The 25,509-nt window shown below is 43.0% G+C and overlaps 1 protein-coding gene across 5 annotated transcripts in view; it reads left to right on the forward strand.

The window, feature by feature from the left end:
- LOC138510289 (annexin A1-like) overlaps positions 1–25,509 on the forward strand; it is a 314,660-nt gene that overhangs the window by 273,400 nt on the left and 15,751 nt on the right. For all 5 annotated transcript variants that reach the window (XM_069625817.1, XM_069625818.1, XM_069625821.1 and 2 more), the window contains 2 exons: positions 1,595–1,690; positions 23,466–23,524. In XM_069625817.1, coding sequence (XP_069481918.1) covers positions 1,595–1,690; positions 23,466–23,524 — 155 coding nt within the window. The remainder of the gene's footprint in view (positions 1–1,594; positions 1,691–23,465; positions 23,525–25,509) is intronic.

Raw genomic sequence — 25,509 nt, forward strand, 5'->3', positions numbered from 1 at the left:
CAGCTGGAACCTCTTCTTTAATTCTAAGGTACTGTGGGGTCTGGGCTATAACTACCTTTTTTGCCATTTGTAGTGCTTCCTGGCTTCGGATGTACTATTTTAACCACTCTAGTGTTGATCTCAACTCCCCTGTGCAGGCCTTCCAGCTTTTGCTCCATCAAGTGGGCTCCCCTTGAGCTCCTGTGATTTTTCAACAAACTCCTGACTGATAACCTGTTTCTAAGAAAAGCTGCATCAGAACTGGAACTGTTTTATAAACTTTGGCTGCCCTGGTTTCTTCAAAGCGGCTCTTCTGCAACTTATTGGCTTTGGCAGTGCGTGTTCCCTTACAGGTTTTAATTGTTGACACTATTATTGCTAGGATAAGAGACTGCCTACATCCCTCTGGGAGAAACTCACTATTGAACCAGTTGAAAGTGTGTTTTGTCTCTAACCATTTTCCCTCCTCATCCCAATTATGTAACGGTGAACAAAAATAAGTGCTAATACTGACCTTGATTGATGTCACTCCATGTGCTGGAACATGTTTAGCATAGAATATAATTACTCAACTGCATTATTGGTTCTGGTTTAAATTAATTCTATCTTCCATTGAATGTTACTGCTCGTTTTAAAGAGTGCTTGATTTACCTTGTGTATATAAATAAATTATTTAATAATGTGTGTACGTGTTTGCTTGGTGCCTTGTATTCACCGATTTCAATGTGCTAATCTACATCTCTCACTACCCCTCCTAAGAGAAGCCTGGCTGCTCAGTCAGTCAACCAACTTGTGTAGTACAGCCGTATATTAAGAGTTGGATATGCCTGATCAAGAGATGTCTTGTGAAGTCCCACGCCAGTTGGACTTTGCAAATTCTTACCTAACAACAAAAAACAAATTACTATGGCACCCGAAGTGAGTGAGGCTAAAAGTCCTCCCTCAGCCCAGAAATGTGTCTGAATCCAGATTATTAGCAGGTATGCTGAGGGACTCCATTGAGGCTAGTGGAGGACAATTGCTAAATGAAAAGCCTTCCTCGAGTACCAAAGAGTTAGTAGGAAACCAGTTATTTTTCGGGTTGTTCTTTTATAGTGTTGCTTGGCTTGTTTTTTTAGTGTGGTTGTCAAGTAGGCATGGATGGTATGCAACCACTGTCGTGTTAAACAGATGGTTTAGAAAGATACAATGGCAGTTGGGCGCGATTGAAATATTTAGTTTTATATAATCTCTCGTCTCAAGTTGTATTCCATTCTATTAGACAAACTGCATAAAGCGTGCAATCTGCATACTTACCTCTACCTCCACCTTTAAATCTTGAGCATACAGTGGTGGAAAGCGACATGCTTAAACTGAATATAGTATATTGACAGGATTGCCGGTATTTACCAGGGTGATGCATACCAATGTTTTATTTAGAAAAAAACTGAAGGATGGTTGACAAAAATTGTAATCATCTTTCGGCACCATTTGCAGTCTGTCACTATTGTTCAGAACCCCTAATGAGTGAGAAAAAAGCAAACATGGGTATCTAAACTCAAAAGGTTTTAGCGAGCATGATCAGTTGACTTTGCACGTAATAAACAATTGTTGTAGTTTAATAATATCTCTTCAGTCTTTCAGAAATACTGCAAATACAGCAAGAATGACATGAGCAAAGCTATAGATTTGGAGCTGAAAGGTGATATTGAAAAATGCCTGCTCTCTCTTGGTACGTATTCCTGTTTTTGTTGCTTACAGGAACACCATGTGCAAGCAGGGGGTGCACCTGAATTCACATGGCACATGTGTAAAGCTTTATATTTGAAATGAAGAAGCGTAATATTTATAAAATGTATGCACATGGAACTTTGTCATATCAATGCATATTACCAGTGGTCTGTTCCTGCTTTCCACTGATATTGTAGTTACACAACTGTCATAGGTTGTCTGACCATGCTATCACAAAGTGGAATCATTCCCATGCGAGTACTTGTGTTTCAGTAATTATCTTTGGCTGCTTGAGGTCAGCCATCTTATGCACAGTGAACAGTATGGTGAGAATGAACATTCTGGCTGCTTAAATCATGTTGGCCTGAATCTTGTATTCGCTACCAAGTAGCTCGCCTCCGTGTTTAGACAGGCTGGAAGTTGATGAACCAAGTTGAGCATTTGAAGTGTATTCACATGTGCAAAAAAAAAAAAAATCTTCTACTAGTATTCTGCCTCATCAAAATGGAAAACAAAACAGTCAATTATGCAAACTGTTGCCTCACAACAATTCTGGAATTTCTCCTTAACGTGCCAGTTACTGCCAAATGTTTGTGCACTGCAAGGTGGTGGCTTAGATGCATGCCTCCCTAGTAATATCAAATGATGGCCTTTCCTATTTTAATTGTGTACCTTTCCATGAATAAATCAATTTTCATATTTTAGGCCAACGACCTATTTCCCGAAGGTTTGTTCCAGTTGATTCAGAATTTGGCCAAGTAGATTGGACTAGGGCTCCCTGTTGGTATTCTTAAATGTTGTCTGGCCCCCTGTTGTATTCTTTCAGATGCCCATCCCTCTTAGCTCCCCCAATCTCCTATGCCTTTGAGAACTGAGTTACAGACCTGTTAGTCCTGCCACTTCCACCTTTCCAAAGCAGATTGTGCTCCGTGTCCTTTGTCTGGACCTTCCTCAACCTTGGTCTTGCTATATACAGTGGACTCTTGTGGTTGCATTCCATTTCTTTGCATTTGCTACAATGTGGACGTGTCTTTGCTGTCTGGTTAGCTGAGTATTCCTTGTCCCACTCCTTCTGAATGGGAAATCTATGATTTTCAGACACTGCTACTGGACTCTCAGATAAAGGCCTCTCCTGATATCCGAACAATTACTGGCTGAAGCCGTGTGCCTGTTGACTAAGCAAGAGTTTCCTGACATGCTCTTAAGGCATAAACTGGCATTCTGGTCCCAGAATTCCTGCTACTTAATCATTCAATGTATTGAGGATACTTAAACATGTTAACTGTTATAGTGTTCTATTTACTAGGTAGGCACCGTAATCTCATGCTGCCTGTCATACAGTCCTGCACGATAATTCTGGGAACAAAAAACAGGCAATCAAGAATCAAAATATTTAAAACTTTCAATACGAAGGTGGTCCGTAGACATGATGAAGGCTAAGTCTTCACAACATCAAATCCACAATCTCTGCCTGCAGTGATTGCGCTATAGAATACACGCATTCCAGTACACAATAGCACCATTCATCGTTTGGTTCTAATGCTAAATTACACAAGACCACCTCCAAAATGTACTTCAATTCCATGACCACAATGCTTCTTAAATGCCAGCGCATTTAGACTCCATTGACATTTACCAAAACCAACTTGAATCAATGGCAAATCCGGCATATTTTTTTGTTTTCCCCCCCCAGTACCAAATCAGTATTGGCACTAGAGAAATGTTACATGGACAACTGACACTTACAAACACTTTTCTCACTTCCCTCCTGTATGATTGTAAGATTGTGAATTTCTAAGCTATGCATGCTTTTTTGTAAATGTAGACAATGAATTGGATCAGACTTGCAAGTTTGAGTTAGGAGAACATCACTATCGGAGGGCACCGTAAAACAGTTTTCCCATCCCACACCGAAGAATGGTTTCAGAATTTAAGCATGGATACCTACCCCCGCTTTCACTTCACAAATTAATGGAATTCACATTAGCTTCATTTTCTTATGACATGGCATTTATAACACGCCTATACACAAGTGTTTCAAGGCGCGACGAGGCAAGGGAGGGGAACAGAGGGAAGACGGACAACGATCCTACTAGGCCAAGTGTCATTCAGATCACGCAAGTGCATGGGAAGGGCAGGGCGGAGAGTGCGGGTGGAAGGGTAGGAGGACAATGCAGTACATGGGATAAGAAAATAAAGAACAATAAGTAAAAGTACGGCCAACAGGTGGCAAGTGCAAGGGTAAGTGCAGACATCGGGTGTCGAGTGCTGGTAGTGGGACTGTAAGGATACAGAAACTGTCCCCAAGTGCAGGGTTGCCAGGCGGGCAGTGCAGGAGTGCGGCTGGCGGGAGAGGGGACCTGGGCCCGAGATCAGAGGGCAGCCAGACAACCAGTGCAATATCGGTGTCAGCCAGGAAGTCAGCAAGTGAGAGGGGGAGAAAACGCAGAAGCAAAGAGGTTTTGAGGTGCTTCCGGAACCGAAGATGATGCTACTCAAGTTTAAGGGAGGCAGGGAGGCTGTCCGAGAGGGAGGTGCCAGCCGAAGAAATAGATCTACCACCAACTCGTTGCTTGGAGAAATGACTGACCCTGAGGGAGTTTGAGGCAGATCTGAGGTGACATACTAATCGCCCTCTCATTCCCAGTCTCTTATCTCTGGCTTTCACAGGCCAACGTTTTGTACTACTCTGAAGTGTCCAGATTGATTCATAGTCTGGATTTTCCAATATGCCTGGAAAAACACATTGGGTACAGTTTTGGTAGGATTTAATTACAAACTACCCTTCATCTGTGCAGAAATTGAGTCAGTGTTGTACTGCGAACAACACAAATGCACAAAAATGCAATTTGTTTTCTTGACCTAATCGCACTCGGCCCTTTAAAATCGTAAGCACATTTGCAATTCACATAACAATGCTTCTGCTTTCTATTGGAAGCTAGTTCCCACTAGGCGTGCATCTCAACCACTCCCACCTGTGATTTAGCATAGAGCAGCTAAAGGACAAATGTTCTTTTTGGGGGTTGATCTCCGGTCCCTTCAGGAAAAGGGGAACTCTGCTACCATCTATGTCAAACTCCGTCTGTCCCAGAAATTCTGAGCACAGCACCACTACAGTTGGACAAACTGCTTTTTGTCCATTACCTAATGTATCTTGCTGTCACTCTTTTTATGTGTTTAACATTAAATCCGCCAAATTCTCATGTAACCTCACACCTTCCTGATGTGAACAGCTTTTCCATTGGCAGGTTTAATAATCCAACTCCCTTTTGAATATAGCCTTCAATCTCCATTTTATGATTGATTTTCAATCCTTGTCTCCTGAAAAATGGTGGAGGCCGATGTACTCTACATTTTCCTGGATGCAGAATCTGTTTTTACTTTCTAATTCAATTCAGAAATATGACACATATATATCAATGAAATACACATTTGTATAATGTCCTACCCAAGATGCATGGGTAGACGTGACACAAATCTACATTTTATTCATAGTTATCATTTTTCATTATTTGTATTAATTTTCATAACCATGAACAATTGATTTCATTAGGGAGGAATTTCTGACTTTCACAATGCACATGGCCCCACATGCCTACCTACTATAATCTGTGTTGCATTTGTTTTTAAATGTTAAATAAATGGTAATTCTTTCTTGCCTTAAGAATTGCACACGCGCGACCGGCACTGTTTGTCCATTTGGGGCCTCAGTGCACCAGCACAGTTGCACAAGTCCTCATTGGTGGTTTATCACAGTAATGGATGTGAGTAAAATAACACATTTTTTGTTCTGTGCGCACAGAGCCCAGCACCTGGCTGGGTTGATTGTCATGGAAAATTCAAAAGGTTTGTTTTACTAGAAATCTGCTTTAATCTCCCCAGAAAGCAGACTTTCAGACCAGTCGATAATATCCTGGTGGAACACAATTCTGCTTCTGCACTAACGTATTTCAGATTAGATATTTTACATTATTCTCACCAAGGAGTCTTCCAGCGGTTGGGGCCACCCTGAATGTGTGTAGGTAAAATTTATGAATTGGTTCAATGTGTCATGGCTTTGTACAATAGTGTGACAGTAACTACATGCACAATTTTCGTAGCAATGTCCTTGAAACCGTGAAGCCCTTGATAACTTACTCTATTCGTCAGAACTGTGCACCTTTAAAAAATGACCATGTTGTCTTGCAAAAGTTCTTGCTCACTCCTTTGGATATTGTCTAATAGTGTTTCTGTAACACAGGCCATTAGTTGGGCATTGGTGCTTTTTGATGCAAGGAGCTGAATCTTATGTTGCAATTAAAGTTGTTTGCAAACCCATTTCTTCTGGGCTTGTTTGTGTAATTGTTCCTGATGAGTGTGTGAACAGTTTGTGGTATGTCTCCATGGCTTTCTTTTCTGGCATGTTTTTCTTCATACAATTTGTTATAGTAGGTTTTCCTTCTTGAGTGCAATTCTCTCCACCTGTGAGTCCTCTAGCACTTTTTGCTGGACTGGACTTTTTTTTTTTTCCTGACCTTTTTTCTACCTCTTTTGGTGTATTGTTTTTGGTGTCATGCTTTCCTTCATCTTTTCTGGCATCTACATTTTCCTAAATTAGCACACAGCGCTTTCTGTGCAGTGTTACTGGATGCTCTTTGAGCTACCACTGTAATGTTTCTTTATTTTCCCTTGGTTAACACCCTGTTACCAAGGCAGGGGGGGATACTTTTTTGATCCTACCTGTGTTTTATTTTGTGAGATACGCACCCCTGTTTGTAGGGAGTGCTGAGGGTAAACATTCTTTTCTCACTTCTCCCATAACTTTTTGGTTACTGTCCCTCTTTTAAGGCTGTTGGCAGTGTACATTTTGCATGACTTTGAGCTTTATCGCAGGCTGTCATTGTGGCTTCAGTATGAGACGCAAGGGTCACCATTGATGCAAAATGATGGCTGTACCTTTTTTTATTTTTTTAAGTCCTTAACAAGATGGCATGTACTTTCTTAAGTCTTCTTATACCTACCTGGGTGGGTGAGGTTCCTTTAGTTTCTCATTCGTTGCTGGGATTCCCTTGGAAAGCCTGCAAAGGGTCTTTGAGTGACTAGCAGGACAGGAAGTGGGGCGGTTAAACCGAAACCCCAGGGTCCTTTCCCCTGAGGCTGGTTGTCCCCATTGGACAGCCATTCCCATGTTTCGAATGTTGCATGGCATATGATTGGTAGGCTCAGCCAGTGTTCCTGCATACATTCCGAGGTCCTGGAGCAGAAAATCTCGACCACTGGAACAGGAGAATACAAAGAAAGCTGAAGGAAGAAAACACCAGCCACTTCCAGTGGCTGCCACATCCCGATGAGTAACCACTGTGTCCCGACCTCCAAGTCTGAGCAACAGGGAAGATCTGAGCGAGATGACTTCCTCCCATGGAATGGTAAGCCTAACTAGACCCAAGACACTGCATTTTACACAATCCCTGGAAGAGCACGACCTCCACCGCCTGCCATTCACCAATACCCGGGGTCCTGTGATATCGTGTTGTGCATCATTGCCCGAAGAACAAAATTGCCTCGAAGTTTGTGGGTATCTTCCTTGGCCTGCAGAGACACAAACCATCTCCCCAAAGTCCCCTCACATGAGATGAGGACTGAGAAAAGGAGACTACCTCTGGGACATCCATACTTTAACCAAGCCTGGAAAAGGCACTGTGAGAAACCAAATGTTGTCTCACCTACTAGTCCCTAGGGGATCGATCTTTCTCTCTTTCTCTCTCTCTTTCTCGCTCTCTCTCTTCAGCTTTGAATCCAGACCCTGGGGGTGGACCAGTGTGGGATGATCACCTCAGTGAGGGGTCTTCGGTGAGTGGGGGTGAGGTGACCGATTGCGAGACGCGGTAGTCCCCCCCCCCCCACCCTTTCCATATACATAACCCATACTATTTTATAGGATTCTCCACTGTCCCAACCCCACTCTCTCATACACTGGGCCGAGATAGAGGGCGAATCGGAGTAACAAGGCTACCCTTGCACATCACATTGGATATGTCCCACTAATCGGGTCAGGCACTTGACTTTAAGTGCGTACATCTGATACCAATTGGCTCTCCTCACACAGATAAAAGGTGGAACATAGAGATGCACTCTGGGCAAGGTGGAACACTAGCAAGAGCAGAACTTCCGGGGTGAAGGAAAACCTACTGGATCAGAGTGATGGACCAAGGGATGAGAGCCAAGGGTAGCGAACCCATTCCTGCAGGAGGATATTGCCTCCAGAAGCCTGTGTAAGACCTGTGGAGAAGGCCACATCTCATACAAGACTGCATTGTGTTACAAGGACACCAGCGACCCTCCCGGTTGAACGGCAGAGTTGGGGAGGCAAGGCCAAGCATGTGGTATAAACCTTGACTCGTGATTTGAGCATGGCAAAGACAAAAATGCACACAGCCAGTGAGGTGGCAAGCGACATTAAAGACCGCTCTGCTGAGGAAAGATTCCAGTAGCAAACATATATTGCACAATTGAAGGCTGTCCAGTAGCAAACATATATCGCACAATTGAAGGCTGCACTTGTGTGGATGAGAAGGTAGGCCTGTGATGAACTTTGAATTATCGACAGCTGGTAAACCAGTGTTACTCAGTAGCAGAGTGGTCCGGTGAAAGGAAGCCCATTCGAAAGTCTCTGTAAAAGGTGAAACGTTATGAAATGATAAAGTGAATGAACTATAAAACGCAAGGATCAAGTTACCCCAAGAAAAGAGGCAGGGGAGTAAAAGGTGAAAGTTGAACTTTTGTGCTTATGACATCGAACTACCCAGACCAAGAGACACTGTGGCAAATAATATAAAGTGATTTAAGGGGAAAATTGAAGTGTTCCTGCAGAGGTCTGTAGTAAAAGCCACATACATTAGAAAACCCTTTGACATCTGGAAAAAGTCTAAGCCCAACTGAGGGAGACCGAAAGTGTGATAAGCTAGGGGAATGGAGCACCTAAAGGATGTGAATTAAGCTTGGGGAAGGGAGTCCTTGCCAGTGTTGTACTTTGAAAGTTCTGAGGGAGACCGGCGTGAACCTTTTGTTGAACTGTGTTTTGGAAGTTGGAAAGCAAGACTTTCATGTGGAACGCCAGTCGGCCTTGATTCACATTTCGAACTGCCTTTGTTTTGAGAACTTGAGCCAGGGTGTCATCTCTCTATGGGTACTACCTTATTCAGTTCGGTATAACGTGCGGAGGAAAGCTGACTCAACCACACTTTTTCTTTATATTCTATCACTGATTTTCCTTTGCATACATTTTCTCCTTTACACACTTTTTGTACAAGTAGGGTAGGCATTAGGTTTTGTTTGTATAGGCCATTTTGATTTGACGGACTCAACTACTCTTTATTCTTTGATGGTTGAGACTACTCCCATCCTAGCTATAGGGCAAAGTAGATGTTATTCCAAACCCTGAAAATTGAATAAAGGTTTTACAAATTGTACCTTTTGTGTTGGTGTCATACTTGTGATAGCATGCCTCCCTTACAGCACCAACAAGCCAGAACCATGATCCTTTGCCAGACATCTGCCTGCATAAGAGCAGTCACCAGATCCACCAAAGTCACTTTCTTCAGTCGCCAAGACCAAGAAAACCATATATCCGGTCTGCTGTCGCCTCACTGCTGGAACTGTCCTGCAGCAAAGACTGGTTCATTTGGAGATACTGTCCTGCTCCTTGTAAACTTACCTGGAGCTTTGCTAGCTGATCCTGTATACCAAGGGGGCCACAGATAGCTGTATCTCTCACCCCTAGGGAGCTCCCATGGATATATTTGGGTGGACAACCAATTGTACTCTAATCCTCCCTTAGGACATGGTCCTTAAGGCAACCCTACAAGGGAATATGCTACTTGGAGAACTATTTTGACTTGCCTGCAAACCCAGAAGAGATCCTGCTGTACTCTACCACTTTTGAACCTTGAACACTATCCTCCTACCTATCCTGCTCCACTCCAAACCTCTGGTGGCCTAGGGCCCCTCTGATCATTGTAAGACTCTTACAAGATAGGGTTGGGCTCTGGCTGGAACAAACTTATTGAAAGTTGCAATACGTTGGAAAAGTTTGCATTTATGTTTCAGGAGGTTTTACTCAGATGTACTACTAAGTTATTTAAGTATTGCATGTATGATATATTACGTAGGAATCTGGCAATTGTGTTCTACAGGTTAATGTTAATGGATATTTTTACCGCGCACTATCACCACCAGAGTTGTCCCCTGGCGCTATGGCGGCTCTGAAAAAGTTAGTGGGAATAAGCTGGCAAAGTGCAAGAGAGCAGTGATATGCTGTTGGCAGCCTCAGCCCGCTGGGTCCGTTGACTGGGCTTGGGGTGTTTTACGGTCAGTAGTCTTCTTGTGCTGTTGTGCGAGTCTGTGTGGTTTGTTATGTTGTTGGAGTGTAGTTTGTGCGGATTGCTGTTGTAGGCTTGTGGTTGTGTTTGGTTAGAGTTTGAGAGGTGTATGCAGAGGGGTGAAATTTTAGTGGATCAGTTAATTGGCATTGCTGTCCATGCAGTTATGTCTGTGTGATGCTTTCAATCATTCACTATTCCATCGGAGTGTGGCACTTGATAATTTTCAATATCCTTTCTAGATGTGAGGCAGGCTAAAGATGAGCATTCCATCTAAGTGTGGCACATGCGTTACTTGTGTTACTGTTTTGATTCTTCTTACCTTGAGAATATGTAAGAGTGCTTTATTGTATATAACTTAAATGACTATTTCTATATAACTAAAGATGCATCATTATTATTCTTAACTAGTGTATGCTCAGAGTACACGGCACCTTCCTACAGCCCCCCTCGCATCCTAGACTGAGCCTGGCTGCTCAGCTACTCTACCAAACCTGTGGTTCAGGCTAAACCTACGAGTTGGAACCCTTTACACCGAAGGTGGGCTTTTCTAAGTTATGTCCCAGACATTAATTTATATAAAACTCCCTAACACAATGTAATCATATTCATTCATTTTTTTTAAAAGAAACAGTTCACCTTTTCTGTGCCTACCACTTTAATTTCAGGCAGTCTTACTTTGCTTTTCTCGACAGTACCATGTCTGCACACATTCTCACCAGCATTGGGAAGCTTTTCCTTACAGTCCTATGGGGAGGGGCCTCTAGTATGCCTGACCAAGGTTAAACTAATTCACTCAAGCACACACCCAGGCCTAACTCAATGGAGGTGGAGTGGTTCACCGGTTCAGTACACCCTTTTTGTGAATGCCAAATAGGAGAAGGTCTGCACACTAGATCTGTATGAAATCTAAACTTTGTATTAAGAAAAGGCATATGGAGAAATATATTGAAAGTATCCATTTGTAAGCCTGAGTATTTTGGTTCAGTGAAGGAAGTTCACATGTGACCAAGGAGGAATTGGTATTGCAAATAGGGCAGTCTTTGGTGGGCAAGTTACCTCAGTGGGAGTAGTTCCTGGTGTACTGTTCGGGGGGGACTCAAGAATTCCTAAAGATAAAAAGGTGCAGAGATGAAACGCACATATAAAGTGACCGCCAGCAGTGCTAGAGGGTCACAAGGGCAATAACCTTTGACAGATGGCACTGAAAACACTCACAGGTTTTTGTGGGACATGGGGCACGTTAGGGAGAATTTTCATTTCTGTGCCAATTCCCTTCAACCTTAGACCCCCAGCTCTTATGCTGGACTTTAGGACATTTAATTTGTATCCTGGAGTGAGTGAACTTTTTCTCACGCTCGTATTTTGACCTGATTTGGACTCTGTGTTGCTTAGTTTTGGAGTCTGACAAACTCCATAGGCATCTACCTTTTTGTATTGACACATAGCACCTTCAGTGCAGTGTCACAGAGAAGTCCTTTGGATTTCTCATAGGGTTTAAATACCTTTTCTTGGGTAAACTACTGTTCCCAAGAATAGTAAAGTGAAATTGACTTTACTTATCTTTTTCCTATGTAGGTCCAGCACACCCCATCTTATGTGGAAGTGCTGGGGGGCGGGGGGGGGGGGTTACTTAGTAGCCCCTTTTCCTACTTACTCATGTAAGATTTTTTGTTATCCTCACTACTTTAAATGGCTGGTGGCAGTGGTTTCAGTTTCCTAACAATAAAAATACATTTCAAAATACACTCATTCAGTTCAGTAAAGTAAGTAGATACCCTTTGGGATGGCACACATAAATTCCTACACCCTCAGGTGACTTCAATAGTTAAGGCACTGTGTACATTAATCTATCACTTATTCCGCTTTAACTGTAATACTGATGTTGTGGCAAAAAGGAGAAGGTTGGGGAAGGAAACGATGGTTAACAAGTTTCTCAAACAGGTAAGCACTTTTGAACCTCCCAATGCAATGTAGATTAAGCCTTTCCCAGCTATACAAGTAAGGGATGCATGACGTTTTGGAGGGGCAGATCAAAATACAAAGTCAGAGGTTAGAGTCTTCACGGAGCCAGGACAGCCAATGTCAACTGAGCAAAGTCTAGGGTAGCTGAGGAACTTCTTGAAGGTAAGTAAAACGTCTTGCACAATGTTATAGTTTTGTTGAAAAAGAAATCGCTGTTGGCCCACAAGCTGGGCGGATGGTGGAGGGGCCAATATCCAAGCAACTTGCAAAGGGCAGCAAGCTACACAGCTTCGAGGTAAGTACTCCTTAGTTCACAGTACCTTAGGTCTGAAGAAATGCTTCCAGCTGGCTTCTGTTCTTGTTGTAGGTCCTGCAGATCTGGTGTTCCTGGGCCTCCCTCGTGGGGGCAAGAGGGAGGACGCCTGGGGACTCCTGCACTACGATTTAAAGGTCAGCGGCGGCAATGGGCAAAATTCACATCAGTGGCACTTTGCGGTTTCAGCTACTCGAAAATGGCACCACTGTGGTTCTCAGACACCATGTGGATTTTCCTTGCTTTTGGGGTCCAGCACTCTGTTGTAGCTCAGGCTTGGTTAGTCCTGCTTCGAGGGATTCTTCCAGGAGCTCGGGTCCTGCTTAAAAACGATGCACTCGATTCTGGTGTTCCTGTCTCCTGCACTCAGTTGCTGCAGCAGCAATGGAAGTACAGCCAACAGAGAAGGGGAGGGGGGTTCCAGTCGGGTTCGTCTTGTGGTCAATTGGTCCCACCAACCCAAGGGGAGAAGTCGTCCTTTGCAGGGCTTCTATAGTCGAGGCAAACTCAGAGCTTCAGCTCTGCAGAAGGGCTTCACCGGGAAAACCAACGGTCCAGAAGTTGCAGCAAGCTTCTCTTCCAAGTTATTTTTCGGATTCCTTCATCCAGTGGCCGACTCTGCCTTCCTTGCAAATGATCTTGCCTTTTATGCAATGCACTCCCATTCTTAGCCTAGCTGTCACTCGCACAGCTGGGTGGATGTCCTCCCAAGGACAGCCAGCCAATCAGCTTTGGGTGCATTTCTGTAACCAATGGGATTGAGCCGAGGGAGTTTCGGGAGCCTCCATTGCTTCATGGCCCTGCCAGAAACGCCGTAGTCCGAGGCGGGCTTCACCAGTGAATCCCAGCAAAGAAAAAACGAGCAAAGGGACCAAACCTGGTTTGGCAGAGTAAATCTCAAGAAGGACCTTTCCAACAAGAAATGGTGAAAAAAGAAGACTGGGCAATTTTGCCAAAATGGGTACCCATTGGTGCTGAACTGCAGCTGCGAACGCAGGCCGCGGTAAAAACACTCAATGGTAGTAAAAAGTAAACCACTGCCACCAGCTATTAATTGTAGAAAGGGGTAACACAAATGTTACATGAGAAGATTGACAAAGGGGATACTATTTAACCCCTCCAGCACCCTATTGTAAGATGGTGTGTGTTAGGTCTATGAACTTACAAAAGGTAAGTAAAGTCAATTTTACTTTACTACTCTTGGAAATAGTTGTTATCCAAGAGAAAGTATTTAAACCTTAGCAGGAATCCAAAGGAATTCTGTGACACTGCACTGAGTGTGCTGTGTGTCACAATGAAAACAAATTGATGCTTATGGAGTTTGTCAGACGCCAAAGCAAAAGAAACTGTGTTCAAATTGAAGAAAAATACGAGAGTGAAAAAAAGGTCTTACTCTCACCAGGAAAAAATTAAAAGTCCTAAAGTCCAGCAAAAGAGCTGGGGGTCTCTAAGGTTGAAGGGTATTTGCACATTTCTGACAATTCTTCCTAAGTGGGGAAGATCTTGCGTCCGTATGACTTGAGTCTTGGTAAATATGAAGAATTGCACCGCGCCTGTCTGTGTGGGTAGCGTGGTACCGACGTCTGAGACAATATACTGTTTATGTAGCGTCAGTTGCTATGGTGACCAGCTGTGATCCTCCAAATGCTCTCCGCGCCGGGATGCAAGAATGAAAAAATGGCCACCCTCTTGGAAAGGACGGTTATCATAATGTGATCTGGGCACATACCCTTAAATTGGCCATATCCCTAATGGATTGTCTGGTAGAATATGTAGAGATTGGTTTCCTGATCAATCTTTGCAGATTTCTCAGACATATGCACTAATGTGGACCCAGATGGCCCAAAAATATTGTTACATATGCAAGCGTGTTGCCTACCACGGATCTAGGTGGCCCAATTTTGTGTGGGACATGTGTGCCCAAGCTGGGCATATTGATATGTTCGAGGGACACATGGCAATATGTGGTCTCAGGAATTTAAATCGCTGAGTGTGCACATGAATTCATACATTAATTCGGGCCTATTCAGCACTGGGTTTTGCACACAGGTGGGTGAATAATGTCCGGAACAATTCTTGGTGCATTGCTTTCTTAGAGTGGACTATTTCATGTTCCCTTAAAGGTTGTTGGACACACATGTTATAGCAAGAGTTAAAGACTAGGCATTGATCACAGCAGTGTCTGCAGTTCAGAATTCATTTTACACAAACGTAGTAAAAAACAGTACATGAAATACATATGTGATGCCTGAGCCGAAAATAATCATCCTCTTCGCACAACAAGTCATTTAAGTCCAAAAACACAACCCTAACTAAAGGCAGTTTGGAGAGGACTTAGTCTTCAAGCCGCTGAATACGAAGAGTTGCTGAGGATTTCTTCCAGTCTCCAGTCTCTAGTCTTATAGAAGCAGCAACAACTAACAAGGGGGACCTGAAAAAGGACTCGAAGGGACACAAGCAGCGGCTTGAGACTGAGGTAAGGGGGTGACCCTGGAGCCATTTCTTGGCATCAGGTAAGCAATACCTTTTTCCCCACAGTACCTTAGGTTAGAAGAAAATGTTCGAGCTGGATGCTTTGCGATGTTGCAGCTCTGGACCCGACCTCTATCTTCCTTAGTCTGATAACTAAAGGCCCAACAATGGACAGGATCTCTCAGCAGCAGTCTCGAGGGAGGACCTGTGGCGCAACTTCTTTGTTCACTGTATGGTTTCGACACCACCAACAAAGGAAACAGACCGCCAGGTCTATCTTCTTCACTTCCTGCAGTCCCACACACTGATAAGGGAGTCTGGGTGAGTTGGGTGCCCTTTCGGGTTCAGCAAAGATTTTGAGAGATTCCACCTTTCCACGATGATGCACTTGAAATGGACAGCAGGTCTCTGGGTTTTGGGGTTCTGCAGCTCTAGAAACTCCTAGGACCTCGGGAGATGGCTGAAATCAGTTAGTCTTGGGACTGGTTGTTCCCACCAGCCAAAGGAAAGGAGTCCTCCTCTTTGTAGTTTCTGACACACATAAAACTGGGTCAGGACAGCAGTGGTCACTTCACTGTGTTGCAAAGGGTCTGCAGGCGTCTCTGGTTGCTTTCTTCGGTTACTTCATCTTCCATTGGTCGACTTGCTTTTCACTCTAAAAGACGCATCTTTTATACAATTCCAGCACACTCCTTTGCAATCTCTCTCAGAATTTTACAGAAACGGGCATTTGGCTGTCCCATCAGGACAGCCAGACCCCCTGTGGGAGCTTCAGGCACTCTGGCAGACAAAGGACACAGGTGTGGATGACTTCGAATATGAAAAGCATTCCCAGCAGTAACAGTATTCAACAACCTATGGAGGGATGAGCAATACCAAAGTCAATGTATTCAGAAAGGTGCCTTTAGGGAGCCAGGACAGCCAAAGTAATTTGGACAAAGTCTATAGTTATGCTGCACTTTTTGGATAAAGTCTTTCAAAAAGTTAGGCCTGTGCAAAGGGGAGTTGAGATTTGCACTTCCTTAACTTTGTGTAGATTTCAAGTTAGACAGCACGGCTTAAAGGCAAGTACCCCCAATCCAAAACATTACCCCTGGTTAGAAAAGTGGTCAAGCTGGATTCCATCTTGCTACAGCCAAGCAGACCCTTGTTACTGAGCCTCAGTCATGGGGACAAGAGGGAGGACGTCCGGAGGGCTAGTACTCGAAGGCCGTTGGCAGCTACGGGCTCTCAGAGTCAGCGGCACTTCTCGGATTCATCACTTCGCAAACAGCACTGATGCAGATCGAATTTCTCCGGATGGACTTTCCTTACTCCATCGGTCTGGGACTCTGGATCAGGATTACCTGCTTCTGGAGTGTCCTTAGGAGGCTACTGGAGCTTTTGGCCAGATTAGTTCCGCAGCAGACGCTTCACTCGGTTTTGGACTCTCAACCCCTGGCATTGGGCTTCTGCAGCAACAGAAAGGCACAACAAGTTGGGGATTGCCTTTCAGGACAGCCAGCCAGCCGATCAGGACTCATTTCATTCAGGCACTCCTAGAGACAAAGGACAGTGGAGTTTTGGGACCCTCTCTCACATCCTGTCCTACCAAGGGCGGGCTTTAGGGCTGAAGCCCGCCAAAGGCAAAACACACTAAGGGCTCAAATCTGTCTCCACGCCCAGAGTAAAATCCAAGAAAGACCTGACCAACACAAAATGGCACAAAAAGAAAACCGGGGCCATTTTGACACAACGGTCACACAGGGGTGCTGTACTGCAACCAAGGGTACAGCCTGTGGTAGAAAAGAACAATGGAAGGAAAAATTAAACCACTGCCACCAGCCATTGAAAGTAGTAACAAAAAATGTTACATGAGAAAGTAGGATAAAGGGCTACTAAGTAAACCGCCAGCACTCCAAATATGATGGTGTGTGTGCTGAACCTACAAAGTAGAAAGGTAAGTAATATCAATTTCACCTTAGTATTCTTGGGAACTGTAGTTTACCCAAGAAAAGGTATTTCAACCTGAACGGAAATCCAAAGGACTTCTCAGTGACTCTGCACTGAGGGTGCTGTGTGTCACTATAGAAAAAGCAGATGCCTATGGAGTTTGTCAGACTCCAAAAACAGTGAAAACACAACATCCAAATCAGGGAAAAACACCTGAGAGAGTGAGAAAAAGGTCCCACTCACGAGTTAAAATTAAAAAGTCCTAACTCCAGCAAAAGAGCTGGGGGGTCTCTAAGGTTGAAGGGATTAGCACAGAAATGACAAGTGTTCCTGCCAAAAGCAAAATGCACATTGAACTCCCCAGCCCCCCCCAATCCCTCCCAGAAGGGCTTACAACGAATAACCATGCTACTAATGGCAAAAAAGTAGGGAGGCCCGAAGTTTGGTACTTTGGTGCCCCTATTGCGCACTACTGAGGCTATATAAAAACTACACAATAGTTGGTAGAACACGTCCACTGCCACCAGCCATAACTAGGAGATTGTCACTAAAAGTCACAGGAGCAGAGAGCAGGTGGATACTAGTTATCCCTTCGACACTCCACTGAAGGTGGTGTGTGCCAATGTCTCAGGCTACAGAGTTTTGGGAGAGATACGAAGTATCAGCCTATCCTGGAGAACTGTAGTTACTCAAGATCTAGAAAAATAATCTTAAAGGAGGACCTTAAGGGTCCCCAGCAACACTGCTCATAAGTAGCAGTGTGCTGCAGTAGTACAAACACTAATGCCTTTAAGAGCTATGGAGCTCACACACTCCATAGTACAGGTAGAATACAAAGAATGGAGTTCCAAAAGGCAGAGCCCACAAGAATGAGTGGAAAAAGGCTCCACTTATTCGGGATTTAAAGGAAAAGGTCCAGCAGTCTAGCAAAAGGTGCTGAGGGGGTCTCACTGGGAGAGGCGGTGAAGCATAAAAATGATAAATCTCCCAAATACTAGAAAACCTAGCAAAAGACATTGGGTGTCACCACATATGGAAAGTGTCATTTCAGCCGAACAGACTGGCTCCTTAACCACATGTTAGGGATGTTTTCGAGGTACTCCCAAAGGGAGCTAAAGCAAATCCACACACAAATGTTCCAGTCTTGAATGCTTGATCTAGTTTGCATTCTGAGACAATAACCAACATTTCTCCAGTCTGTCAAACTTGCTGATTAACAATCCAAACCACAGTTCCCTGCACTGGGACAAGTCCTTTGCCAGGGAGACCAGACTTAAGGCTTCTCATCTCTGCCTGAGATTTGCGAGCCCTTCTTCAGGTGCCAAAAACTCCTAAAGAATAAGTTTCCCATTGTAATTTTGCGCTGTAGACCCAATTAACTAATTCACTGAGCCCTTAAGTGCTTACTGTAACTAGTTTGCGCAAGTGTTCATCTGAAGGCTGGCAAGTGACAAGGAATTCTGAAAGACTATTCTTTTATAGTAAGACTAGATTGTGTCCCTCACAGTTTCCAAAGAGGTGACATTGACTTCATACGTGACCTTTTGAGGGTTCCAATATCATGGTGATACATGTTGTGGTAGAAGGAAACTTCTTACCTGCTGCTGTTTTTTTTTTTTTTTTTTTTTATTTTATTTTTTTTTTTTCTAACACAACTGGTGTGGGTTTCTGGGAAGATGAAATAGTGCACATGAAAGGGCTTTTCACACAATCTTTGAATAGTGTAAATTGAACAGTATGGTTTCAACCTAGAACTCTGGTTTCTTGGCAGGTATAGTTTACTTCCATTAAAGCTGACCAGTAACTGCATTTCTATACAGATTTATGAATGTAATAGCAATTAAGAGGACAAAGGGATTAAGTCAACCCCACTGCTTGTTAAGCAAAAATAAAGATACATACTTTTGTAACGGTCTACTCACCACTAAACTATACACAGTGAAATTAAGGAACAAGCTTTAGAAGTACTTTGCTTACTAAGCAATTCAATAACCGTGTTCATTCAGACATGCTCAGACAAGTGCTTTGTAAAGGAAGTAACTCAAATATTTCCATGCGAAAGAACGGCTTCCGTAATGAAATAATGTCAGAAAAGCATGTTTATTGCATGCTAACGATCGAGAGGGGCTAGTCAATGTCTTGTAGCTGAACACTAACCCGATGCTATCTGAATGACTGGCTACAAAGTTAGTTTATATACCCAGTCAAACAATTTACATAATAACACTTTGTAACAAAAACGTCAACCTCCATTGGCTAACAATAATCCCCCTACCTCTAAACCCCCATTGGATACATTCACAAAGTGTAACCTGTTAGGTAAGATTTTCACAGAACTGTTAAATCTTCCTGACCTGGGTCAACCTCAGAACTTTTTTGCTTTACTAGTGGGATATTTTTCCTTAATACCTCAGAGTGGGAACCTTTTTCCACACTCGCATAATTATTTTCAGACTCTCTCCATAGGCTCTTTTTAAAGTTATATCCTAAGGAACTCTGACTTTTCCTACTAAGGATCCTATTCTGACACGGTTTATTGGTCACTAGTCCCCAGTGACACCACTTCTGCCACTGAGAACACTCCTGCTCCAAGAACCAGGGAAAGACTTTTGAAGGGATTGGGACTTCTGCCTAGAAAAGAAATCAAGTGTTTAAAAGCCACTTACTTGTAAAGGTGTGTGTGGTAACTGTAACTTTAAGAGTGAACAGTTACAAAAGTTCTTACTTATCTTAAATGTGTGATGCACTATTCTCAAAAGTATGGTTAACCTCTTCTTTCCTTTGAAACTTTTGCCATTTTATAGAAAGTAGATGTGAAGGTATTTTACTCTCCTGTGATTAGGTTGTGCCTCTTGACAAAAGGAATGCGTTGGTTTCACCAGATTATTCTTCATAGTAATTGTATGAGTGTCCTCAAACTGTTGGTATTACCAGATAAGTCCTTTGAGGATAATTGTATGAGTGTCCCCCAACTGGTTCTTGCTTCCCCTGACTTACTATTAGCCTGTCCAGAATAAGGTCCGCCAGATCATGGCCTTGGCAGATTCCCCCCAGCTATGAGCTGGGGGGGAAATCGGCAGCCAAATTGCTGATTTTCAGTGCTGTTACCGCCAGCGGGAAATCCACTGGCAGTACTAGCGCACATTTTCCCCATTGGGCCCAATGGGGAATGAGGAATTCCCGAATGGGCCTAATGGGGGATGGTCACTAACCATTCCGCCAAGCCCGTGATCCAACGCTAATAGCGGCAGGGGGTTTGGCAGTAGGGCTAATGGCACCGGCGGTAATGGTGCCGGCATTACCGCCCAACTCGTGATGAGGCCCTAAGTCTGTATTAGGTTGTTGCCTACCTAGAATAACTGAGTCATTCAGTAAAGTGTAACATTGGGTTTTACTTCCCCCTCCATTGTGAGATAAAAATATATGGGTTTTACTTATCTTGAGTTAGCTGTGTGCCATCCAAAAATAAGTTACCAGAGTTGCTGCTTATCTCAATCTGTGTTTTACTGATCTGAAAAGCACCTGTAATTGAATATTACATCCTTAGGTTTTACTCACCTAGTATAACTGTGTGTTATCACAAAAGTAATTATAGGGTTTTACTATACCTAGAATACGTTTTCCACGATTCACCAAAAGTATATTTTCCAGTTGACTGCTTATGTGATTTGTTGCTGAGAGTCCTTGTACAACTGGTAGGGTCTACTGCCCTTGCATTACTGAATGTAATTTGTGAAAAGTAACCATTGGTTTTTACTCCCCAAGACTAGATATGACCTATACTGAATGTGTATGAAAAGGTTTTGACTTCCCTAATTCTACTTGGGTGTTTCAAATATGCTTTGGTCTGTGCACCTTCAAGCGTAGTGTTGTGTTTTGATAATTGTGATTACACATACTGCGTGATAGTACTTATCCCTAGATTTATCTGGACCTACCTATATTTAAATAAATCCTTTATTTTTACAATAGATAGTGTGCATGTTTCTTTGGACCATTTGTATTGCATTATCATTTATACTGATTGCACAGCCCCCTCTCCCTCCTAAGCTGAGCCCGGCTGCTCTGTCTATTCTTTTATAGAACACAAAAAGGTTATAGAACCTGAAAAAGGAAAAAACAATCAATCCTGACGGTCACTACCCAAAAAATTAGTGACGATGACTGCTAATTTTATTTTGATTTAATATATAAGGAGCAAGTGATATATACACTTAGGTGAAACATAGGACACTAGATAATATACATAAAACATACATGACATAGTACATCGATATAAACCCCAAATGTGATTCTTTGGGTCAAATTTTTCAGCAATTACATTCTGTTTCCTTATGTTGGATTGCATGAGCAGTGTTGGTGTAATTGCAGTACATAATGATCAGGTACATTGAGTTGTGTAACAGTGAAAAAAAAATGTTAACACAGAAAAACAGCTATGTTTTTCTGTGTTAAAAATTGTTTTCACTGTTAAATACTTGCTCATTTGTGTTCTATAAATGTTTACTTACCTGGGTAGAGCAGGGGCTTTAAACCAGGTGCCTGTTCTTATAGATTTGCTCTGTCTACGCTACCAGGTACTCAGGTGGTACAGCGTTATAAGAGTGGAGTCTTGTACTGCGTCAGTTGAATGGTTTTGAAGAAGTTAGTAGCACTTCAGAAAAACTGTCCTAACACAACCCCTTGGAGATGTGAACTTTTCATATTCAGTTATTCCATACTCAACATAATCATGTATTGTTCATGAATAACTGTTTATTATTCAGACCATGTGACAGAAACCCATTAACCCAAATCGTGATTGTTCAAGGATTTCCATGAACACTTGGAGATAAATAAATAAGCATGCTTTTGAAGCAGAGTAAACATACTTACCCTCCCAGATGCTCTACCCATCCCATAAAGTATTTGTGCATTCTAGCACGTAATCCTATTTGCCACTGCCATTTCAAGTCGTACAGCCTTCGGCATACATTCTACTTATTTCCCTGCAAACCGATAAACCATCCGCTCTCAATTTAACCCTCCATGTAACCGGGCCTTTCTGGTCATCAAAAACAAGTCTTGTGCTCCCAGGGCAATGCATCGAAGAACCCACTCTGCCCATAAAAATCTAACAAATGCTTTCCATTCCGTTACCCCCTTCCGTGACCTAGGTCAACCAGCTCTCCAAAACCAGGCAAAAACCCATCCCAGCCAATCCAGGGACTCTGTGGCCTACTAAGTTGGAATAACCTGCATTCTGCAATTATCCATGTTCCCACAATGAACCCCGTATTTCCCAATGCCCTTTGTGACCGCAATCTAAACCATTGTTGAATTCCCACATATTGGTTTCCCATTCAATGAACTCCACTCTTGCATGCAAAAAGCTTGCCACTACATACTTCTCAGTGCTATAAATTGTATATTGAACAATACAATACAATGCATGCCCCTGCTACTCATGTTGCTCCTTACTGTGACTCTATAAATGTATCCAAATAAAATACAAAGTAATACTCATTTCAATTCTTCTAACTACATTGAACACATTTAGTTGCAACATCGCATCTAACTCAGCCACGCCATGGCCTAATAAAATGTACGTAGTGTGAACCTCTTTTCCCTATTGGGACCTAAAACGTCTACCCGAACACTTGGATGATTTGGCCAAAGTCAATGGGTTCTTTAGATGGTAACACTGGGTTTTGCTAAAGCGCTCCTTAAAGGCACTTTGAAACTCCCTATTCAATACTGAGGGATCCCAAATTTGAGACTGTGCCCAGGAAAGGGCTGAACATATGTGGCATTGTCTGACCTGAGAAGGCAGGAAGGAGAAACTGTCCAAAGGACAGTGTAAAAAACAAGTGGAATGGCCATCTTGGAGCATGGCATTCAAACTGGTATTCTGCCGTAAAATGTAAATGCACGCGGTAAAAATTAAACCCAGTAGAAAAAGATCTGCTGCCACATCCCATCTTGGACACATTGAAAAATGTTAAAGAAAAGGGATACAGTGTATCCCTGCAGCACTTCACTGTAAGATATGTGTTATAGTAAAACCAAATCCCGCGAAGGAAGGCAGCGTTGCAAAAAGGACCTCTTCCTAACAGAATTCCATCAGGGAAAGTTGCTTAATTTTCTTCATGCCTGCTTTTAGGATGTATGCCTCATTCCACCCAAACCTGCTCTCCCCAAACTTTACTGGATCAAACCTGTTGATGAACGTTTTCCAAGTTGCCCCATACTGTACGAACTACAGGCAACCTCTGTCTCCAGCCACATTAGGACAGAGCATCAGCTTTTTCTTAAGATTTGGCATTTGATGTAATCTGGAACTACGCCAACATTTTATCCGGAAGTTTCCTTGGTGGCCATGCTGAAATCTTTCAAGATAAGTAAAACCTTTTTAAAATGTGCATATACATTTGAAAACCTTTCCAAAGCCGCCATGTCTAGAATTCTGAAATCCAACTGATTTGTTATGTCTTTAAAAAAAGGCTAAATGACTAAATGACTTGAAGCAGGCTGCATAATAGATTTGAAAACTGTAGTACGGATGACATGAACACCTACATCTTGTGCCCTCTTTGCATACAAGTAGCATGAAATACACGTATCAAAACACACTCACAGGTTGGTAGCAGTATCCTCTTGCACATAGGACTTTGGGCACACATTATCTATTGTAAAAGAAAGCTCGTACTTTTACAGCACCCATGCACTGACTTACTGTTTCTCAATTTCCCTTCTAGTGAGCGTTGCTGTTTCCAAACCGGCCTACTTTGCTGAAAGATTCTTTCAGGCTATGAAGGTATGTCCTGTATAATTCCCACTAATGAATATTTCCTTTGGTCTAAAGACCTGTTTAGAAATTCAAATCTTTAACAGTAGAATTAATGATTACATTGTTACTATTTTATTGCAAGATGTTTACTTCGTACCTGGAAGTATGAAGGTTGGGGGTGGGGGGGGTGTATTTTATGGTTTGGCAGAGGGTGATGACACCACATGTCTGTTTATTCCAGATTTATAGAGCTCAATTTTAGCACTATAATGGAACTGGCATATTCTCGTTTTTTATTTGTTGTCGTTCATGCCCTTTGTCTTGCAACGGACAACTACTGGTCACTGCTGACAATTTCTTTCAAAATGGGGCTGTGGGGGCGTAGTTTGGACAATGCGGACAGTTTGTTTTTCTTTCTGTGATTAAAAATTGCTATCCATGTTCTTTCTTTAGTTATGTCTTTGTCCTGTTTATCAAGCAATGAAATGGCATTCAGGTGTTTTGTGCATCTACTCCGATATAATGTAGTGCTATATGTGCAGGTGAACTACCCCTCCCTTAAATTTGAAGTCCTAAAGGCTCTGTAGGCGAGTGACTGTGAAAGATACTGTGATGTTAGACTGGATTACTAAACTCTGGCCTGGAGAACCGATGTTTAGGAGGCCACCCTTGTTGGATGAACACGGTACAATTTCTGGGAGGATAGCCAGGCCAATTCAAGATAGCTTGGAGAGCAGGCAAGGCGATGACTGAGGAGGGGTGAGAGTGATCTGGGGTCACCAATGAGGCCACACAGTGACCAAGGATTACACTTGGACAGTAATTATATCAAAAATAATACTCATTTATTGTAGGCCCAGAACAGGGTAAATGACTTCAAACGTAATATCACAAAGGCATAAAACTATATAACATATATACAGTCACTAAGAGTGCACATGAACAAATTACTTTCGTAATCCCTCAAGGACAAAAGGTAAGTAAAGATGCTAGCACTAACGGTAGCACTAAAAAAAACCTCGGATTACAATCCTCACTTGGTAAGTCCAGCCCTAACATGAATGGGTCCTTGTGCCAAATGTTGATACGTTTCCAAGAGTTTTTAGAAGCCAGGAAGAGTGTGCTTGAGGATGTGAAGATGGGTCCAAAAGTTGTTAGAATGGGCTCTAGTTAACAAACTGTCCCCAGTTTTCAGAAAGGCTTTAGGCAGCAAGTGCAATCCAAGCCAAACAAATACAAAACGTATCAAAAAGTTAGCAAAACTTTCAAGCAGAGAGGGGTGTACTGGTAAGTATATTCAGTACTCGCCAACCTTACTCTGGTTTTGGTTCAGACTGGGCAAGGGTAGAAATGACCCCCAGAGCTAAGTTTGACCACCGTTTCAACCGGGTCTGGTTTGTCACAGGAGCTGGTACAATAGGTTCCAGAGGAGGAATACAAGAAGCACCAGTGCAGCCCTCGAAGCACTGAACACAATGGTATTACCCAAATTGTTAGTTTACAATTGTTCGAATGAACAATTGACCGAATTTAAAGGGTCACAATTGACCGAAAATAAATATAAATATATATATATAGGGTTTTGGGTGAGGGGTTCCCCCCACATATATGGTACAGTTGACCTTCACAATTCGGTCAATTGTGAAAAGGTCAATTGTCATTCGGACAGTTGTAAAACGAACAACACAGGAAAGCCGGTTTCAGTGATCGCTACTGCAGAATGGCGACAGAAAGGGACACAACTGTTGCAGTCAGAAGCCACCTCCTATCTTGCGACCTGTAGATGCTGAGAAGACTAAATTGAGCAGGAGGACCTCTTGTTGGACTAGCTGGTGATCTCCGGAGTCCAGATCCTCCATATGCAATTGTGATGCTCCTAGCTTGTCAGCCCACTTGACGGCCCTGGGACACTTCAGAGGAGGCTCACTTGTTAGGCTACGAGGAGATGTTGGGAATGGTTGGTACCACCACTCCAAGTGGTTGAAGCACTGAGGAGGGTCTTCTGGGATCAG

This window comes from Ambystoma mexicanum, chromosome 6p, assembly GCF_040938575.1.
Source record: "Ambystoma mexicanum isolate Mex_15411 chromosome 6p, UKY_AmexF1_1, whole genome shotgun sequence".
Classification (NCBI taxonomy): domain Eukaryota; kingdom Metazoa; phylum Chordata; class Amphibia; order Caudata; family Ambystomatidae; genus Ambystoma; species Ambystoma mexicanum.